Source organism: Aphelocoma coerulescens, chromosome 4 (genome assembly GCF_041296385.1).
Source record: "Aphelocoma coerulescens isolate FSJ_1873_10779 chromosome 4, UR_Acoe_1.0, whole genome shotgun sequence".
NCBI lineage: Eukaryota > Metazoa > Chordata > Aves > Passeriformes > Corvidae > Aphelocoma > Aphelocoma coerulescens.
This window is the reverse complement of record NC_091017.1, coordinates 66254070-66276246: the sequence shown is the minus strand read 5'-3', so window position 1 is coordinate 66276246 and position 22177 is coordinate 66254070. Positions and strand designations below refer to the sequence as shown.

Below are 22177 nucleotides of genomic sequence, written 5' to 3'. Positions count from 1 at the left end.
TTGCAGTATCCCCACTGTAACAAATGGTGGGTAATGCGAGCAGACGATCCCCGATCCCTAAGGACAGCGACTGGTTTGTGAGTAAACTCTGGATTTCTCTTCTTGCTTTGTTTTGCTGTTCCATCTCTAAATTATGGAGGAACCGTGGAAAGACTCTTGGCTCTCAGAGCCGCATATGGACATTTATCTTAAACGTGAAAAGATCCTTGAACAACAATTTGTAAATTTTAGCTTAATTCAAGCTCAAATGGAACTGAAACATTTCCTTTCATGTTGTTTAAGAAGTTGTTCTATGTTTCTTGGGATTTGATTCTTACCAAAGACTTTTGGAAGACCGTTTGGACACAGTTAATTTCTGAGTCAAAATATATGCCGATGGAAGAATATTTTCGTGACTATTATTTAATTACCGAGACTGTTGAGCAATGTCAGCTGTGTCTTGGCGAAGGGAAGCCTGGCTCAGGGACCGTGCGGCCCCGGCCACGTGCACCGAGCGCTCTGCGAGCAGCAGCGAGGCAGATCCCGTGTGCGGGCGGAGCCACGCGAGCCGCAGTGTCGGTGGCGGAGCGAGGCGCGGCAGGAGCGGCGGGACCCGGCAGTGCCCGCCCGGCCCCGCGCAGCGCGTGGTGGAGCGAGCCCCGTGAGCGCCCGAACGAGAGGGGCAGCGCACAGGTGATGGCTGGCGGCGGTGGCGGTGAAGCAGAGCCGTGCCCAGCCGAAACGCGCGCTGGAGCGGGGCACGGGGGGGCCGCTGCTCAGGGGCCCGGCCAGACGTGGACGCAGCCCCAGGCAGCAGCAGTGCAGCTGAGAGCAGAGGTGGCAGCGCACGGGGAGCTGAGCAGCGTGGCCTGGCCCGGCCTGCGCGGCCCCGAACACGACCCCGGGAAGAGTGCGCAGGCACGAGCAGCCCCAAAAGCAAAAGAGAAAGCAAAAACACAGCAAGACAGAAAAGAGCAGCCCCTCAGAAAAAGGAAAAAAATCATCGTAGCTAAGGTTTTAGGAATAGTAAAATGGTACAGTGTTAAACAAAATTATGGTTTTATAACAAGATGTGACAACCAGCAAGACATATTCATTCATAGAACTGCTATTAAAAAGAATAACCCTGAAAAATACATCCCAAGTTTAGGAGATAGAGAAGTAGTATTGTGCAAGGTAGAAAAGGGTTACAAGCAGCAGAGGTCACTAGGCCTGATGGTGTTCCTGTAAAAGGCAGTATATATGCTAAAAATCGTAGTCATGTTAGACAAGATCTCCATTATAAGCTCCCCCTACAGTCTCCCTTTCCTAATCCCACCTTTCCCTTTTATCCTATATCCTAGTACCCCCAGTGTATTCCCAATCCATTTTTCCACCCATGGTTTCCCTCACAAATTGCCTTTGCCAATTGTTTCCCCAAAAATCCCTTTCCAATGCCAAGTGTATGATGAAGAGGGGGAGAGAAGGAATTAACTATTGTTGTTTAGAGTTCCAGCAGGTACAAATGGAAGAAACTCTCTCCTGCCTCAGTTTCCCCACAAAGCATGCTCAGAGAGTCCTGTCTCCCTTCTGTCAGCCTTAAGATGTTCCAGAGAATCTGTTTGGACATTTAAAGACTCAGGAGGGTGGCTTGTTTTGTTTTGAAACTGCCCTTGTTATCTCATGTTTATCCAGTTGTTTTCAATGTTAAGTTTTAAATCTCTTTTTGTTAAAAATAAACGGGTGAAATGTTGGGGCCCTCCCCCTGCCATGTAGCCCTGGAAGAGGGGCCCTGAGGGGAGGCACGGGGTTTCCCTGCCCCTGGTCAGCCTCGTTCCCCATGGGTTGTTTTGTGTTCCCCTGCGCGGGCAGGGACCCTCGGGTCCTGTGATTGAGCAGTTCCTGGGCAGAGCCCGGCCATGCAGCTGGAGAAATAAACATCTCTGAGACATCTATCAAGAATGGGTCCATATCTATTTCTTTTCCACCAGCCTCACTGTCTGATACACGTGTTGCAGTATCCCCACTGTAACACCTTCCCAGTGCTGCAACTGCTTCTTTTTCTGGTTCCAGCTGCACAAACTCAGATGGAACAGCTTCCTCCTACCAGTGTTTGCTCTACTTCCTTCTCAAAGATGCCACATTGCAATGGGGTGTTTTAACAAACCCTCCAAACAGCATTCACAGTCTGGTAGCAGTTTTGAGAACTTTCATGTTGTTCATGAAACAACTCTCACAGAAAGAAATGCTGCCAAGCAAGGGGAATTATCCTTAGTGCAACAGAATTGTCCTCTTGGCACAAAGCACCTGATAATAACCTATGATCTGATCTAACCTATGTGTTTAAAAGTATCTCAAGTTGCCACTTTATGACAGACTTACACATTCCTCCAGACCTCCAACACGCTGTTAGAAGAGCACAAAGGTTGCAACATGTTTTGTTTAAAACTTACCCTATAGTAATTCCTCAAAAATACAACAGAGAAAATAAAATCACTGCGAAACCAGAGACAACTAAAAAGTTAGGAGGCTCATAAATTGCAGGTTTGTCCTTTCCAAGCAACAGAATCCTCGTGGGAACAGACTCAAATTTCTATTTTCTCTTGGGATAAGTAAATGTAAAAATAGTTTCCGACAAGAGGAAACCTACAGAGCTAGTGACTGGCAGATACCCACATTTTGCCTTAGGCACCATTGCAAGGAAAGCAGAGTGAGAGGGAGCATGAGCACACATGGTCAGGGACAGAACTGTAATACCTGGACTGTAGAATGGCATGTGGACAGTTCCCACAGGGAACTGCAGTGCTCCAAAGCAAATAATGCAAAAGGCAAAAAATGAGGGGCAAGCTAAGGATTCACATGTATAAAATGTTCCCTGCTTAATCCATATGGGACTGTATTCAGCTAGACTATGTGCTATTTTTAACACACACCCTGTAAAAGCTGCTGTGTTTTGACTTTACAGGCTGGAAAAATAGAGTTTTAAAGTTTCTTAGTATATGAGCATGACAAGAAAAGAAAGCTGAGGAAAAAAAATTCCAATTTGCTCTCCAATTTGCAGCGAAATTTTTTTTCTTTTAACTGGTCTGTTAATGTAGTAAAAAAGCTTTTCATAACATTAAATAACTATTGAGAGAAATGTGTATCTTTTGAGACTCACACAGACAGTGTAATGGGCTGCCCCTTTTGTGTGAAGGATGCCATCCTATGCTGTGGCCAGAAACACTCTCTCATTTTAACTCAGGGTGAAAGCAGTTAAAAGCAGGAAGGTACAAGGACCAAGCAAAGGCAGTAAGGAAGTGAAGCCCCAAATTGTAATGTATGGTGGTTAACACAACAAGAGATGGAACAACTAGTTTTGAATTCTTGTGGGAAAAAATTGGTGAGCACTTTAAAAAGATAGAAACATACTGTATTTTCCAAGCTTTAAACTTGCACAGAATGTCATGTATCTGTTGCAAGCAGTTTGAAATGCAGCAACTATTCAAAGCACCAAAGCAGAACAGGCCCCTAAGCAACATTTCTATCCTGTAACAGTCTATTTATTCCATTAATCAGCCAATGTTTTATACTCATTCAAGCACAAGACAACCCACTGGTGTATTGATTACATTTATTTTATAGTGCATCTCTTCTCGTGGTGGCATCCCCTTCAGCATTGCAAAGAGATCTGGAATAGATGGAACTGTTACTGAAAATCCTTCACAGAAAGACAAAACATATCAAGCAATGTAAAACAACTTCCCTTTATTCACAACTTGATCTTGGCCTTCATTGTACAAATAATTTGTTGTGCAAAATAGTTTATAAAATACTAAAAAAAAAGCTTTTATTGTAAAAAAATAAAATTTCTAGATATACAGTTACTTTGCACTATCACAAATATTGTCCAGTATTTAACATTTAAATTTAATGTCACCATGCTCAGGTCCTGTAAACCAATGACCCTACTGGTAAGAAAGCCACTACTGAAACTCAGGTTCACTAGGGACTGGTTAAGCATTTTCCTCCTGCCATATCTACACCCTCACACAGCTCTGATGACCCATACTTGGAACTGTACCCATACCATGAAATTAGACACTGGCCATCCTTTCCTCCATTGTCAGGTAAAAATTCTAAGTTAAATGGCAAATTCAGTCAGCGGCAAATTTTAGTATATCATGGCAATAACACAGGAGCTACACAGTGCAGTCACAGAACAACAAAGGTCCCCAACAGTGCATTTAAAATTTGCTGAGAAGCAGTGTAAATAAAGGCAGCCTACACGTGGTTCTGGGAATGAGCACTTTGATTCCTGTCAGTGTCCAAGCTACCTGGCTTAAAAACTGTGATCTCCCTATGCTGCAGTGCAATTGCAATCACGTTAGCATGAAATGCCTCTAAGAAGTTTTGGTACAGTCAGCTGAGCCCTCATTGCTCCAACTCGCTTTCATTCTGCAGGGTCTTCATTGCTAAGCCCCAGAGGGTCATGCTGGAGAAGAAGGGGCCCTCGTTACTCTTATAAGTGGCAGACAAGGCCCGGCTGCCCAGGGGGTCACTGCAGTGGCTGTCCAGGCCAGCCACGGAGGAGCGGATCATGGGAATGCTGTCAGACTGCAAGGGTCCCTCTGCTGAAGACACATCTACGTCTGCATAAGCATATGCTGCTGGGGGAGTTTGCTGTGCCTGGGCTTTCAGGAGTTTAGCAGAATCCACACCGAGTTTCTCTGGGTTTGCTGCGTTGTGGTGTTGGATCATTGATCGCAACTTACAGTAAGAATCCGCAGAACCGTCAAACTCAGTGGAGTTTCCAGCTGGGCGAACGGGGAATTTAACAGACACTGGTAACAACGTGACAGACATTTCTTGGCCAAAAGAGTCAGAGCTCTGGGACTTGTCAAGGTCGGGCGTTTCGATCCCTTGAGCGAATTCCTCGAGTGCGTTCGGCCCCTCCTCGGAGGCTTTGCAGTGCATCTTCTTGTGCCGCCGCAGCACGGCCGAGCGAGTGAAGCACTTGTTACACGTCTCACAGGTGTAGGGCTTCTCCCCAGTGTGAGTCCTCACGTGTCTGCGCAGGTCACCAGAGCCTGCAAAACATTTCCCTACAGGGCACAAGTGATAAATTCAGATATTGTTCTTAACACAAGTGAATAAACACGTTTTAATTACAGAAACTATCAAGTGATACGGTATCATATGTCCCAGTCTCTTATCTAGAACAGGTTCAAACAAGTTCCATCTATTTTTACAATTCCATTAACTTGTTTCTTCTTCTTGATCTGATTTTCTAACTTGTGTTTCCCAATGAGTGGGTTTAGTTTTCATCTCCAGAGACAAGAATATCCATTAGTATTCGAAAGCTGTGAGTGCTCTTAGTTTGTCTCAATCTTCATGGAGAAAAAAAATAATTTTAAACTATCATTTTAATTTGTCTGTCTGGAAAAACAATATGCTGATAAGCTTCTAAATATATTCTTCCAGTGAGAGCTGCATCATAGAAAGAAATGGTTTGTTCATTACCAAGGAACAACACTCAAACTGCTGACAAAGTTAGCTTTTTTGTTAACTATAGGCTAAAATAATGCCACAGTCCTTTTTTATATAGCCAGAGAATGTGTGAGAACTGTAATTTTTTATTGCTGTAAATATTAGAATACAGAAAAATATTCCACTGTTTGCCTATCTCCAAAGCTACAGACTCAAAAAAGCTCAATCACCATACTGCAAAGAAAAGTGTCTGAGGCTGAACCAAGGCAAAGTGTAGAAAAACAAGCAGAAAAAGAGAAAATTAATTTCCAGAATTGCCACATGATTCAGACACCTCACATTCTTTAAAATAGTACAAGTAAGCTCATGATTTTTATCTCATTTGTTTTGTGAGGACAGATACCAACTAAAACAAACTGTATTAAATGACTGCCCAATAAAACTACAGTCTCAATTTCCAGCAGCATACTTTTTATTTTGCTGCACAGATTTCTCTTCAGAACAGCCATTAAACAGTAATGATAAGATTAAAAATTACTGGAGTAATACATGTGGAGGTTTTGCATAATGTGAATGATTTCTTAATGCTTCATCAGATCCTCTTTGCACAATTTTTGTCTTTTCAGAATAAGATGACTTGGCTAAAATCAGAAATATTCAAAAGACCACTACAAGACAAAATGAAAACAAGCCTGTTTAATGATAGCAACACAACTGATTGATTGTACTTTCATATCCTGCATGTCTATCCCCTCATTCTAATGCAAGACCTCCTGATAATATTGGCTTTTTCTAAACATACTGCAGTTGGATTTGAACATAGGAAGCTACCCTCCTCCAAAGCTGATTCCTCAGAACATGAATGAAATTCTGTCAAAATAGCACATAATGGCAAAAAAAAAATAAACAGTATGCAGGATGCATAATCTATGTAATCTATGAGATCAGGATGGACCTGATCAAAAGCCATTTTCAGACCGCCTGGCAGTATGGCCAATCTAACAGATTTTGAAAATGGGTGCTCTGAAACATTGCTCAAGTTTTGATTTTATTCCAGAGGTTGAAGCAAAGTAACAAAGGGTTGTTATTATCAAACCCTGTGGGTGAATGGAGTTAAAATCAAATGGTATGCAATGGGAAAAAAAAAAAGACCCCATCAATAGCCAAGTAATGTCAGACCTAACTTTCCATCAGGAAGGACTATTCTGCAAATAGATCTATTTTTGAAGCAGCTACTATGAGCAGCTCTTTAGCAAACATGTCCACATACAATGTTGATTCCTCTTAGTTTCTCTAATTTTCAACTGAAATTCTCTTTTAAATTTATGAGAAATAAAGGAGTTTATTACACCAAATTAAAGACTATGAAGCATGCAAGACAGAAGATTTTGTGACTAACTTTCACAATATGGTATTTTAGTTTAAAACAACTTTGGTTAACTGTTATTCTGCTGACAAAGGAACTTTTACTTATTATTTGAAAAGCAAAGACACAACCAAGCAATGCACAGTGAACCTTACCACAAGCTGAACAGCTGTATGGTCTCTCTCCAGTGTGCCTGATTCTGTGCTTTACCAATTTTCGTTGCATATTAAACGACTTCCCACATTCATCACAGGTGAATACTTTATCTGCTGTATGGGTCTTTTTGTGCTCCTTTAAATTACTGAAGTTACTGAAACCTAGAAAAATATGACAGACACTGAGATTAAAATGACTCCTCACATTTCAGTCAAAAAACCTGAGGCAGAAACTTTGGTTCTTACACACCTCTGCCACAGATATCACACAGGTGAGGTTTTTCTCCAGAATGAATAATTATATGGCGCTGAACATCACCAGAAGCAGCAAATCTGTAACACAACACAAAACCCAATCAGTGTCTTTATAAGGCCCTTATTTCCCTAAACTGAGTCTCATATGGAAATTGGCTTTAATGAATGCCTGATGTTCTGAACAAAGACCTAATACACAGATAAATGGATGCAGTTAAGAAAAACATTTTTAAACTGACAATGTCCAATTAAATTTATGCTAGAAAAAAAACTCCAAAAAATATTTTTACCATTAATATTACCAATTCATTCTGCATTTTATGCTATTCCCGCATTAGTGTATTTTCTGTCACCTGTTAGCTAGCAGATTTAATGCTTTGCTTAAATTTTTCAAACTTCCCATACTTCAGAATTCCATAAAATGTTAAAAAAAAATCACCAAATAACAAAAAAAAAAGTGAGGGAAAGGTACAAATGTGCATGATTTATTGCGACTCACACTGTTCAAAATATATGCAACAATATACAACACAATACATATATAACACAACAAAATACACTCAATGCTATTCTTATCTACATACCAATGTACAAAAAACTCAGACCACAAGCTCTGGTGACACAATTACTTTACTCAGTACAAGTCAGTTGCAGACATTTATGTATTTTAATCCCATTAGCACACATTTAAACCCAGTGTCTTCTAAATAAAATGGAGCAGCATGCTGCCTTAGCTCTTGGCCCTTAGTTTATCACAAAGATTAGCAGAAAACATGAACAAATTTTTTCATGTTAACTAAGATGAACAATTCTCCTCACCTTTTCCCACAGATTTCACAAATGTATGGCTTCTCACCAGAATGTCGACGTAAATGTGTCTGGAGATTACCTGCCTGAAGGAGAGTAATTTAAGCATTTAAATTCAGCTTGCCTGTTGTTGTATACAGTTAAAAAAACCCCAATGATGGGAACTATAAGACTGGCTTTTTATTCCTACTTCTAAGGCACTGAAGACTACAAAGCATGTATGAACTCAAGCATTCTTCTCTAGTAAAGACAGACTACCATGGACTTCAAGACCAAGTTGTTTATGTATGTAATTATACATTGACAAGAACAGAAATGGGGAAAAAATAAAAACAAGAAGCCTAAAACCAAATGCTAAGGGAAAAGAAAGACCTATAATTGAAAGCAGATCCAATTATAAATTAAAATTACACTATCTAGAATGCAGTGAAAAAGAGAACTTACTAACTTACTAGCAATATGGCTCATGTTAGTCTTACCTTCCCTGTCCTACAAATAAACTATTGTTACACAAGTATGTCTGAGTTCACCTACCAGATGGTTAAAAAGAAAAGAATAGGGTGAGCATTCCTCTATCCATAAAATACTCAGATGCTCCAAACCTGGAATTATTTACTCATACCAGAATAAAACAGAACAGGTGGTACAGAAAAGAACAAATTGGACTACTAGTAACTATTTTATTACATATCTTTCCTCTCTCAATCCTCTAAAAATCATGCTAGTCTAGCAGGCAAACCAGACTATGACTAGATAAAACATTCTTACTGAGTCCACCTTTTCTTAAAAATGTTCTAAAGCCTCTGGTCCTTCTAAATGGCTACTCCACTGAGTCCAGCTCTCACAAGCACAAGACACACCTGGTAGAAGAGCTGCAGATGTTCCAGACATTGCACATACTTCCACAGGCAGTTTTTAGCCCTTCCGCTCCCTTTGACTGATAACTGCCTGGTTTTATTTGAGTGCAATAAAGAAACATTAAGTCCTTTACACCAGGAAAGAAAATTTGAGATGCAAAGATTATCATGTCCCACCAGTCACAGAAAGACAACAAAAATAAGACCCAGAGTAATTTCTTCTGACTCATTTAGATAATAAATTACCTGTTAAGATCCATCACTGTAATCAGACCTGATAATATACCAGAACTCAAATAGTGCAGACACACACAAACAGAGGACAGTATCAAATGGATCAGTGTTTGAACCCTGAAAGAGCTTTCCTTAACCCCTGTAAATTTTTTCAGACAACAGTGTGACTGAACCACTGTTTTCTAAGGCCAATCTTTCTAATAATGAAACCCACTCAAAGAGAGGCATTAGGTACTTGTTTCTGGGGAAGAAGAACATGAACCATGGAATAATTTTTGCTTTTCAAAGACAAGGGATTTTATGCAGCAGTGCATTTTAGAAAAACATACAGAAAAAAAGACAGAACCTTTACTTCTATCCATGTCACAAACAAACCCTATAATGGGCATTTGAAAGTTATTCCAGATAAAGACAGAAGGTAAATTTGAAGTGCAACAACTATTTTGAAATAGTTCCCAGAAAGGCATTTTAAGTAAGAATAAAAACATTTTACATAAAGCAGCAAGTAGATCAATTTTTTTATTACATGCCTATGCCCTTTCCTCCTAGTGAGGGCAAAGCTTGTTACTAACTGTGCTAAGATGAAAGCCAGTAAAAACATCATTTGCTTGTATTCTTTCTTAAGCTTTAGAGCTGGCACACAACCTTGGTTAAAGCATCACATGCCATCCCAATGAAAAAAACTTAAGGGGACTTTTGCTTGCATTTCAGTGCAAGAAAAAAAATGCTCAGAAGAATTCCCTTAATGGTTGCATAGAACTCACAAATTTGGAGACCAGAGAGAGATGCCAGACTTAGTCCTTCTGTAAATGGCAAGCTTTGAATGTGAAGGAACTTATGCACATGGGCCCCCAAAAGAATCTCTGCAGAAGGAGGTAAATCACAATATCCTGGATCACCAGCCAGAGAGGCTTCACATCACAACAAGGTGTGTACATGTAGTAAGGGAAGATGCAGGCTTAGAAGTAAAAAAATGAATGTTTTCCTCAAAAAATCAAAGACATTTATGGCTGTTTGTCCCCAACTATGAGTTCCCATGTAAATTTCCCCTACTTCCTTCACTTTCTGCTCCACATTCCAACACACAGCACATCAGCTACTTTCAGCAGGAGCAGACATCCCACCATGCCCAACAGCTGCACTGTCTCAAAAGCACAGATCATGAAGGCTTAAATAAGAAAAGTGTTTCTATTTCTGTGCCTACAGACAGAGAAGATAAAGGCCAAGATCAGAGATGGTATTTTAAGCAAGAAGTAGATAGTAATTATCCTTGCATCTTACTTTCTCGTAGGTGAAACCTCACTTATTTGCAGGATTCAAAAGCAAATACCTCAGCAATATGCAAGACCACTTTATGACCAGAGAAAGAACTGCAGCACAGAGGCTGAATGATCTGGCTTGTATGCTGGACATGTAGGGATTGTCCCTCAATATGTATCTACCTACACCTTCAGGCAAGTGTGGTAACACGGAGCAAAGGGAAGCTGTTTGGGAGTGTTTAATTAAAAGGCAATAATCTCCACCCTTGTCAGGGGTTTTGTTTGTATCTGTAATTAAAGAGGAGCAAAGCGTGTTGCATGAGGAGTCTGTCATGCCTGTCATACACTCTGAGTGTGTGACACTTCCCCCCTCTTCCCCTGTACTGTACTTCCCCTTCCCCTACTGTACTGCAGTAGTACAGAATACCACTTCATTTGCCAAAGGTACTTTTAATGGAATTTGGAAACATCCATGTTTTTCTTTTAATAACTAGAAGCTCAGCCCTCAAAATGAATGAAAATGCTCTTCTTTGCCTAAAAATAAGACCCAGTTTTGCTGAAAATTGTCCAATAAGCATGATGAAACAGTATTGTTCACTGGATGCAGTCTTATATTGATATTTAGCAACAAGGTGGAGGACACAAAGGCATCGGATTCATGGGTCAAAAAAGTCCCACTGGTGGGCTGTGAAACTGAGACAAGAGAAGCACAACCAGTGGTGGGTGGATAGGCAAAGAGCATGTAGCTCTAATTCTTAAACCAGGACCCATAAGAAATGCCAAAGCTATTCAACAATAATTATGTCATCTTAATATAAAAATATGCACCTGTTTATTGTCTGCTGTACTTAGATGTACACATCTCAACCACGAAATCAGAAAGGAAATGGGCATACATAGTGAGACAATTAGGCACCAAATTTGTAGAAATACATATTAGTTGTTGTACCCAGAACAGGAAGCAAGCACTGGAGGGCACTGGAGGGCAAACTGAGCAGCTTAAGCTTAGGCCCTGTATGTAAGTATGGAATTTCACAAGAAGTTTTTCTTAAATCATAGCTGAGTTTTGTCACCTCAGACAGACTGTTATGTTCTCACTGAAAGAAACTCACACCAATTACATGGATACAATTTTTTTTTATCTGACTCAAATCTACTTAATAATTTATGCCATTTAGGAAGATGAAACTTTATTGTGAATACAACACTGTATAAAACATGAACCTGCACTGTTTTCAGACACTGTAAAAATGCTATTTACAACATACTCCTAAGCATAAAGCCAAATAACAGTTTGGAAATGAATGTTCTCTGTATTTCAAATATAGTTGTGGCTCTGTATAGTTAAACATTCATTTGAAGGTAAAATACATAACACATCTACTGAGAGCAGACAGAATCAAAGACACAGAATACATCAAAGAAATCTAAAACATTCAACATAATATTTTTAAATAAGGCATTTTAATAATTTATCCCTAATGTGAATTCTGTCTTTTAACAAAAAAAAAAATCTAATCTTAAACCCAAGATTTTTAGAATCAACACAGAGATGCATTTCAAGTGTAAGTACCATAATATGTAAAATATTCCCACCTGTGAGAAGTGTTTCCCACAAATGTTACATTCAAAAGGTTTCTCACCTAAAAGAGGAAACAGAACATAGAACTTCTAATAGTTGCAGTAGAACAGAAATGGTTAAAATTGGTACACTTCCTTTTAAAACATGTAATGTAAGAGTAAAAAATATTCCCAAAAGGACACTTACCTATTATTTAAGGGGAAATTCAAGAGGGAAACACAGCTTTTGCCACTAAGTTTGTAATGCAGACTTGCTCAGAAACAGAATTTATCTTTCAAAACAAGTAGAAGAGTTTTGATATGAATGGGTGCAGGTTTTAATTTTTTAAAATGCTTTTCATTTGAAATGAAAGGGGCATCACATCACCAGAAAGAACAGAATAGATGATAAGGCCCAACAACAACTGTGATGGGAAGTGCACCTGTTTTTTCACTTGCACAGACAGAGACACATTCTTAAAAAGAATAAGGAATGAAGGGAAGCTAATCTGGAAGAATTGTGTTTTCTGATTTCAATGTCTACCATACATCTCTGCCCAGCACATAGCCATTCACTTCCAGAAAATATATACTTGCCTTCAAATTCTCATCCTATATAAAACTATCTGAAGATTAACCCAAGTATTTTACTCCAAAATTCTGAATTCATACATATAAAACTGTTATTCTCGAACCCTTAAAAACACATTAGCAGCTTTAGCAAAAACTGGTGCAGCCCACTTCAGCTTTTCAAAATAACTTGACTCTCAATCTAGAATGTGACTGCACAACAATTCTCTTGCTGTCAATTTAAGACAAATATGTTTTCATTATAACTTTTCCTCCTCTACAGTATTTCATAAAGGTGGGGTTTTTCCCCCTGCTTAGTTCTTGGTTTCCTAGTTTTTACACTGTTGATAAAATTTTATGTGCATCTTTTAGAATTTTGAAAACAAAAATGATGCTCAAATGCCATTGACTCAATGACAGTCACACTTCTCATCATCTTTCATGAGTCTAGCTATACATTTAAGGGACATTTATAACCTGTCCCACATGTGCAGGGCAACAAAACTGGTATAAATCCATGTGATTTTAAAAACAGAACATTTCCAAAGGGAAAAAGAGCTCTTACACTGTTTCATCTTGGTCGTGATTAAAAATTCTGTCTAAGATTTTTATTTACTTCTTTAATTATAATTTTCCTGACTTTACAGAAAACCTCTTGGCTACTCTTCCAGTAAGTATTCTTTACATCAGAAATGTTACAAGCAACATCTATCATATCCAGGTGTGGAAATTCCATTTTTCTTTCTTCCTGCCAAATACAGACTAAGTTCTTTCAATATATTTTAGGATCAAGGACTAAATGCAATTCTCTTTAGATTTTAAAACACAGAGTTAACATACAGCTATGTTACTTCACAGATTGTAACACTGCAGTTAGTCTGACAACTTGAGGCTTTATCTACTTTGTCTACTTAATGAAGAATGGAAATCTGGCAGTTTTAAAAAACAGAATTTTCTTCAATTAAACATAAAAATTTTGAAACCAGTAAATCAACTACAAAGTAACTCAACTATAAAGAGCACTGAGGCTTGATTTCATTATGGCTTTAAACTTGCAAAACACTAAAAATTCTGATACTGACAACACAAATGTAAATGAAACCAACAGGGACCCAGATCTGTAGCAACTGGGAAGAATTTTGAAAACCATAAAAGCATCAAGATAATATGTAATGGAGGTTAAAAAACACTAGTAGCAATTTTTGCAGAAATTACCCATACAAGAAAAAAGTGACTGTAGACCTAAAGAATAGTATCTGAACAGGAATCCACTCTGAAATGACTAGAGGGAGAGGGAAGGAATTGGAGGCTCAAATTTCTCAAAACTATTGTTGTAGGCTGCATGCAGCCTCATCCTAACTATACTGATGTACAGAGAATTGAAAGTTTTTTCCGCCAAGATAAAGAGAAAACAAAAGGGTTTTTTTTAAAGAAATATCAAATTCGTTTTTGGAGAACAATTTTGCACTTGCATAGAATTCCAAACCACTGGGCTTATCAAGTAACCCATTGCTCAGAAGCAATTAGCCTCACTGTACCTGAGGGTGTATTAGTAAGAGCACAGCTAATAAGCTGAAGGTTATTCTTCTCTGCCTATCACTGGTGAGACCATAACTGGAGCCTTAAGACAAGAAGGCAAACAGGAAATCTCACTGCTGTCTACAGGCTTGGGAAGGCAGATGCAAGCAGGTTGTTCCTGGTACACAGTCCTAGGACAAGAGGTGGCAGACCCAAGTTTGATCATGACAAATTCCAATTAGACATATGAAAATAATCTTTTATCCCATGAGGGATCACTGGGAGTGACTGACTGGAGAGGTTGTGGAAACTCTGCCCTGGAGATGTCCAAAATTTTCACTACACAAGGTCATGAGCAAAACAACCTGATGTAATTTGATGTGCCTTGAGCAGGAGACTGGAGTAGATTACCTCAGGAGATCCATTCCAATCTAAATTATTCTATGATTCTACAACTGTCAATGAATTCCAAACCAAAAACCTGATCTGAGAACACCAGGATTGTACCCTTCTTGTTCAACACTCTGCAAGAAGAGGTGAAGATAAAGTACACAATAGTGGGATCTGTTGCTGGATCAAGAGTAACAGAGAAAAACTGGGGAATAGTAGTAACTGAATACAATTTAGACAATGCTTAAACAAATATCCAGGGGACTTTACTTTTGAACCCTTGGGCTGCCTTGTGTTTTCTATCTTCTGTTGCATCGTTCTTGTTCAACACCCTGCAAGAAGAGGTGAAAATAAAGTACACAATAGTGACCAAAGCAGTGTTGTGTCAGGTCCAGAGGAGAAAGGCAAGAAGGCATAAGATGAGATCACAAAGGTAAGGAGCTGTACTCACTAAGGCATGGAATGCTGGAAGTTTCTCAAGCAAAGCTGGGAATGAAAAGGTTGAGGATCAACAATGTATTACATGGCAGTGCTACTCTGTTCCTGTTGCATTCCATCCTGCCAAGAGTTCTTTCCATTGGCCTGGGTTTGTTTGGGGTTGTTCTTTTGAGATGTTCCCTGAAAATACATAAAATACCCCAACAAAACCACTGGATGTTCCTGGACAGGTATGGACTATATAAGAGAGATATACTTGCTTCCTTTTTTTCAGACAGGTCAATATAATAAAGAACAAATTATAACATCCAGTCAAAATCAATCAAAGTCAATGCAGTAAGCTCTGTTTAGAGACTCCTTTAAATGTCCACTAGCAATACAATTAGAAGAGCCAGACATGCCAGCACAATGACTGTTGAACACAGTCTGGCTGCCTTCACATAGAAAACTCATCAATGCACCCATGCTAATCTGCAAATTCTTTAGTAGTTCCTAGTGTTCAGGGACAGAGAATTTCACACGTGCTTTTTCTGGACAACTGGGCCACCACAGCACTTGTGTTGAAAGAATTGTCATTTGTGGGTTAAAAACAGGTTTGCCAGTGTGACATGTCCATTTCAGCTTCCTCTATCTCTTCTGCGAAGCTGCATTGGGAGAACTTTCAGTGAACTGCAATACTTAAATGCCTGCTAACCCTTTTGCTTAGCTCTAGAAAATGAATGTTTTTAAATAAAATTGATTAGCTAGCAATCTGCTATGCTTTCTGAAGTGGCAGATGAATAGAAATTGCTTTTAGCATACACTTCTATTATTTAACTACCGGTGTTTCTAACATAACAATACAACTGTGCCCTGTACCTTCTGCTAAAGATCTTCCCAATATTAACATCCTACTCACGATCCACTGCAATTTTCCAAACACTCTTTTTGCACTAGTTGGGTACTTAAAAATAAATTAACATGAATAACAGCAAAATAACAGGGAATAATTCCCAAAAATAACAGAGAAGCAAACAGGCATTTCTAGTCGTAGCCTTGCCTCAGTTTTTCCATCTTTTGATGTGCTTATTAATTTGTTAAACTTAGGCTCTTACACTTTTGTCATCTTAGCACATCTATAGAAGAATGCTAACACCAAATTAACTAGCACTCAAGTCTGGAATTTTTGAAAACTACTGGAAGAAGATGGTGTGTGAAAAGCAGCACAGAATTCCAGAAGCCTGAGGTCTCTCTAGCACAAATTCACATGTTACTGCAGTCTCTCCCTTAGCAGGGACTTTTCTAGATGCTCTTGTCTTCTATCTGATCATCTATTTTCCTGAAAATCTAAGATATTAAAATATACCTGATGATACCAGCTCAAACCAGGTAAGATTCAAAAAAATACAAGGCAAAGAGAGGATCTAGGTAAGAGGCATATGGAACTCTTTCACAGGAGAAAAAATTCTAAAAAATTATTAGAAACATAAACATACAGGAGCAGTTAAAGCTAACAATTGAATATTCAGGAAGCTAATGCAAAATGTTCATATTTTCAGGTTCTGGGAAGATTTTTCTATGAATAAAATGGAAAAGTAAACTTTTAATTCTAAGGATCAGTTAAGAAAATAAATTAATGTCTGCCAAGAGCATTTCATATTTAGTGTCAAAGTACCAATACATGGATGATCATTTCCAAAGTGATGTTTATTTGACAAGATTGAGAGAGATGCATTTGTGTATTTAATACAGGGGAAAAGAAAACCAAAAAATATTTAACAGCTTAATCAGGAGTAACACCATCTCAAGGACTTTAATCAATGGTGTTACCTGACTAGCAAAGGTAATTCTTAAAAACTCTTTTAAAAAAGTTAATAATAATGTCCTAATAATAGGACATGCTGTTTAAATTGAACAGATAAATTAGGTCTTGTTTTTCACTAGAATAAAAAGATACTTAAAAATAAATCTATGTTAGGTTTAAAAATATTACCTGTGAATTTTTAAAAACGAAGTACATTAATTCAAAATTCCCATTTACTCTGCAGCTTGCAAGAGCCTTACTCTCTAGGTAAAACACAACTCAAGTTGTTATAAAGCATATTTCTACAGGTTAAAAAAATTACCACCAAGGCCCAATCACCTGTATCTTACAATGAATATATGACCAGAGAACAGAGGTATTCTAGTATACTTATAGTACCATTTATTTGTTTACACTTTTTATTGTTATCGGGCTCAAACATCTGGGCCACCAGATAAACTGACTAGAAATGACTCGCCTAAGTGCAGGACAAAACCAAAATTTTCACTGAAATTTCATTTTCACTGAATTCACACAATGTTCTTTGAAAAAGCACCCAAAATCCCAAATACATAGGAGAAATCTTTTCTACAACTCCCAGCAAAACTCAGTATTACAGTTCTTTATTCCTGTAGCAATATCGATTAAAAAAAAAAACACAACAAAAAAAAACCCAACAAACCAACAAAACCAAACCACAACCTTTTGAAAGTAGACCCCTAACCAGCATCTCTCAGTCAAAAGACACTGCAAGTTACTCTCTGTAATTTAAATATTTGGTCTGCAGACCAAATAACTGATAACTGTACCTGTATGAGACCTTTTATGTAGCTCCAAATTGCTTGGATGCTTGAAAGCTTTCCCACATAACTCACAAGTATATTGTTTCTGTGACTGAAGAGTCTGTGATTGTCCTTCTTGTTCCAAAGGACCTTGAGATCTTTCCATTTCAACAGTTTGTTCAAAATTCTCAGAATTCACTAAATCTTCAGCTTCTTTTTCATCAGTAACTCTAACATCTGTCGTGCCCATGGTACTTTCATTTGCAGGTTCAATTACTTCTGTTATTCGACTGTCATCTCTTTGGGGCTCAGGTGGCTGCTCTGCTGATTTCTGAGATCTTAGAAAATTTAATTTTTTGAGGTGTACTGCCTTTTTCAGCCGCATCTGTCTGGTGGGCTGCATAACTGTGCTCTGTGCATCTTGGTCTGGAGCAGCTTCGTTCGCAGACTGAACCAGAAAGTTTGATGGTAAATGATCAGAGGTTTCCAGAATACACTCGGAGTGATTGACAGTACAAGAATTATTCTCCACTGTGTTTATTTCCGTGGATGTGTTGTAAGAAAAGGATGGTTCTGCTCCTCTCTCGTGATCAGAGCAAGTGTTTTGTTTATAGAACTGTTTGCTGTAAAAGTTGCGTAGTTTATAGTAGTAATTTGGTTGTTTAAATGGAAGATCTGTGCAGCTGCCATCTAAAGAGTCTTGTGGTTGTTTCTGTCCATCACCCGAGGGGGTGTGAAGATTAACAGACTGTGATGCATGTGAGTGGTGCTCAGCCAAGACTTTGTTAGTTTGTGTGTCAGCTGAGCATTCAGGCAATAGGTTTGTCCCATAGGCATCACTGGCACAGCTGGTGTCCGTACCCAAAGTGTTCTGCAGTGAAAATACACTATTACATGGCATGCTGGCTGCTTGCTCCACAGCTGTAGAAGACTTTAAAAACGTGTGGCAAATGTTCAGCACATTTTGCACTTGGAGACATTGTGCAATGTCCAGCATAGCTTGTACATTGTCCTGGCTAAGATCCAGGTGGGAGGTGTACATGAAGTCCAAGATCTGGCCTATGCCACCTACATTTTTAATGTCCAAGTGAAACACATCGTTCTTCTGGCCTGAAGAATTCTGGAAAAGGGTCCTGATAAAATAAGACAAATATTAAAATATAAACACAAATAATTCACAAACACCTCAATAAGAAAAATACACATACATCTCAAATAGGCTGTCTGGTATGAAACAACAGTTTGTAGTCTAAGGTCTTACCTAGATTGTTGTATTTTTGAAGATTAATTTCTCAGAACTGCTCAATTACTTGTCCTATATATTAGTCCTACATTAGTGCACTTGAAGTATAAATCAAAGCAAATGATCCTTTATCTAACTTTAATTCTGTATTTTTTCATGCTTTCAAATAACACCCTATCCTTGTGGTTTCTTATGCACTGTTCTTCACATATTAGGTGCCATGGTGTATTATGGAAAAATTGCAAAACTGGTTGACTCAGAACAGTTTTTCTCCTTTCATCATGACAAATCATGGACATGAGAAATTTTCTAGTAAAATGGAGAAGACCGACCTCAAAGTCAGCTAAACTATTCTCCTCTGGCAACTGAGCTTGTCCACCAAACTGTATCAGTAAACCTATCAAAGTTCTTAGCATTAGTTCTGTCTCCACAAATACACAAGAGGATGACAATATTAAACAAGATAATGGCCTTGTTTTCAATCTATTCTCTCATATTTAAAAAAAGTACTTTTTTTACTGGTACTGGATGAGAATCAACTAAGAGAATAAGGAAGAGTGCAGGTACATAATCCTAAAATGGCAGTGCAACCAATACCCACTGAATTTTCACTGAATCTTTAAAGTGAAATGAATTCAAAAAACTTCTTACTATTTGATGTAAAGTATTCTCAGCATCAGAGATGTAGTTCTTCACATGCACAACCAGTCCTAGATTAAGTGGGTTCATACTCTCTCTCAGTCAAAAACTTTATACCCCCCCATTAAAATCCTGATACTCCCACAGTAAACAACGACATATAAATGGGGTCAGGTCAGTCATATGTAGTTATTTACCTACACTAGAAGATGCCCCAAACTTGATGGTTTCTCTTTGCGGGCTAAATCTCAAATTAGGTTTTGTTTAAAGGTGGGCATAAAATCAAGGAGCTCCAAATCTTAAGAAAATGTGAGTCTATGCTGAAACTTTAGAAATGAAGGGGATACTCTGAAGCCAGTGCCCACATCCAAATTCTTTCATCAATTTAAACCATCCTATCCAAATTAAAACCAGAACTATAACGAACAGATCTGGGTTGAGAGTCTAAATTAATTAGCCACTTATATCCTATTGAATTTTAATAGGAGTTGAGCACTTAGTTCTCTTTAACTACTGCAAAAATTTGGCCTTTGAGCATAATTGCACCTCATCAATAGTACACCACTAGAGGAGAAAAAGGAACCTCTTATCTTTTTTTCCCTGGTCATAACATAAAAATAGGTTTCTTACAAATGAATTAGCAGTCAAGCTTTAGAGATGTTTCAAGATGTTTCAAAAACTGCCAGATCTAGCAGCTTACTCTTAATTAATATAAAACACTAAGTTGGGAGATCCAGCACCCTCCAAAATTTGGAGGCACAACTGAGGGCAGTACAGAAGGGGAAGAAAAGAGTGATGTGGCATAATGGGCCACCTGTATACTCTAAAACACAGTTGTTTTCTCTGAGAATCTGAGAAAGCAGAGATTCAGCAGTAACCTATATAGTCAAATTTTATTTAGAATATGATTTATGAAACAAGTCACATTACTCAGAAGTGGATAACGTTTCATCAATTATATCCCTTATCTGGCTCTGTTAATATACTCTACTACGTTCCTTGTAAGCAGTTATCTTTTTCTAGTGAAATACTGAATGCAGGTCCCTGCCAGAAACATTATATAAAGCCCTGTAAGCAAGTAAATCACGAAAATGTCAAAATCAAAGAGTATACTGTGAATGCTTGACACAGCTTTATCTCTGGACAATTTCCCTCTTCTCCTTATATTCACAAGAGTTACTTAGTCTGCAACCAACAGAAAAAAATACACTTCTCAGAAAAAACCTCAGCCAACAGCATTTAGTTAACTTTTTAAATAGAAGAATTTTTTATCACATACCTGAAATATTGACTGAAAGCAGCTAATACATTTTTATGTGCTTTGAAGCAGACACCTTTCACCACCAGCATGCAGTCACAGAGAAGCCCCTGAATGCGCTGTTCATGTAGCTGCTGGAGAAGGTGACAACTATGGCTAGCAACAGTGTCCATGCTAGAAAACCACTTAAATTACCTGCAATGAAATAAAATGCTAAGGTGAATATTAAATTGCAAAATTAATTTAAAATATTAAGAACATTTTTACAATTTGTTTTAGCTTTCAAAGGAAACAGACTTCAGCTTACACCTGCAATATGAGCTCTAATAACATTTTTCTGATTAAAGATGAATTACAGTACTGCTCATCAGCAGATACACAGCAATACACATAAGAAATACTGATTTTAACAGAACTTTGCTTACAACAAAGAGCTTCTGCAAAAATCTAACGGTGCTGCCAACAAGCTGAACTCCATAACCACAAAAAAATGCATCCCAATATAGCTAGCTTCCACTATAATTAGATTTTAATGCAAAAACAAATTGCATGTACAAAATCAGTAGCATTTGTAGAGGAAAACCTCAGTTTCTTCACCCCCTAAACTCAGAAGGGAGAACACAGTACTAGTACTATTTGTTGCTGTTCTAGCCATGTACATTTCCATTGTGGATCTGATTAGTTAGTATGGTATTGTTTTTAATACAATGTAATATCTACATGAAAAAATCCCCTCTGAACAGGTTGAAAAGACAAGTCACACTCCCTCAGAACACATTTACATTCAATTTCTTAAAAATATTTTTACAAAAATATAACGCTTCCCCTGCACACTTAAACATGACAATTCCAGCTATTAGAATAATCAGAACTTCGGCTCTTCTAACTAGGAATGAAGGAGGAAAACCATCCTATTCCAAGGAATGAAGTAGGAAAACCACCTTGTGTTAAGCATTAGACAGTGGTCGCCCCATTCTCAAATGTCATGAAAGGCAAAGGTTCCACATTTTAATATATCCTGCTTTACTCTGTGATTCACTGCCTCCTGCTGTATTACACGGGGGGCTATTATATTGTGCTTTTTCTCTATTAATGCTTATCATGTTTTGACCAGGCTTTAAAATAAAGCAAGCACATTAATTCGACAAGTAACTGCTTTCTCTATGAACATTTCCCACCACGGCATCGTGCAATTACTTTGACAACCAGTGAATTGCCTCTCATCCATCAGGTGCGTGTCTCCCCAGGGGACCGGAGGGCACGGGGAGCAGCTCCCGAACTGGGGGAACCTCTCCAACACAGCCGCGATTTATGGTTAAGCTCCTCTCAGAGGTGCCACAAGGAGAAAGGGACAGAGAGAAGGTTTGCCTCACTGCGGGCCGGCGCTGCCCGGGGACAGGGCGGGCGAGCGGCCGGTGGCAGGGTCGGGGGCTGCGGGCGGGCCGAGCGCAGCCGCTGCGGCGGGAGGAGCACATGGACACACACAGCCCTGGGCGGGGGGAACGCGGCGCGGCCTGGCACGGGCGGGAGAGCGGCCGAGGGGCAGGAACCGGCCCTGCCCAGCCCAGCGCTTACCGGCTCCGGCCACCTCCCAGCTCCATCCCCGCCAGCGGCCCCTTCCGCCGCCGCTCCCTCC

The 22177-nt window shown here is 38.9% G+C and overlaps 1 protein-coding gene across 2 annotated transcripts; it reads right to left on the bottom strand.

Annotated features, from left to right (window-relative positions):
- Positions 1 to 3680: 3680 nt before the first annotated feature.
- On the bottom strand, positions 3681 to 22173 carry ZBTB49 (zinc finger and BTB domain containing 49). 2 transcript variants are annotated; one of them, XM_069014452.1, is made up of 8 exons: positions 22117 to 22173; positions 20563 to 20736; positions 17429 to 18534; positions 11957 to 12003; positions 8023 to 8096; positions 7199 to 7281; positions 6949 to 7110; positions 3681 to 5042 (listed from the first exon to the last, which is right to left on the bottom strand). In XM_069014452.1, exons 2-8 carry the CDS (start codon positions 20712 to 20714, stop codon positions 4372 to 4374), a joined length of 2295 nt encoding a protein of 764 aa, XP_068870553.1. In that variant the 5' UTR covers positions 20715 to 20736; positions 22117 to 22173; the 3' UTR covers positions 3681 to 4371. The 2 variants fall into 2 exon arrangements, with proteins under 2 accessions (XP_068870553.1, XP_068870555.1); XM_069014454.1 differs by having other exon boundaries at positions 21739 to 22159.
- Positions 22174 to 22177: the final 4 nt, after the last annotated feature.

Bases quoted from the DNA above. Each gene is read 5' to 3' on its own strand.
- ZBTB49 (XM_069014452.1), bottom strand. From the start codon at position 20,714: ATGGACACTGTTGCTAGCCATAGTTGTCACCTTCTCCAGCAGCTACAT. The intron at 18,535-20,562 runs GTATGTGATAAA...TTATTTTATCAG, and splicing joins GCTTTCAGTCAATATTTCAG to GACCCTTTTCCAGAATTCTT. The intron at 7,282-8,022 runs GTGAGGAGAATT...GTTGTGTTACAG, and splicing joins TGTGAAATCTGTGGGAAAAG to ATTTGCTGCTTCTGGTGATG.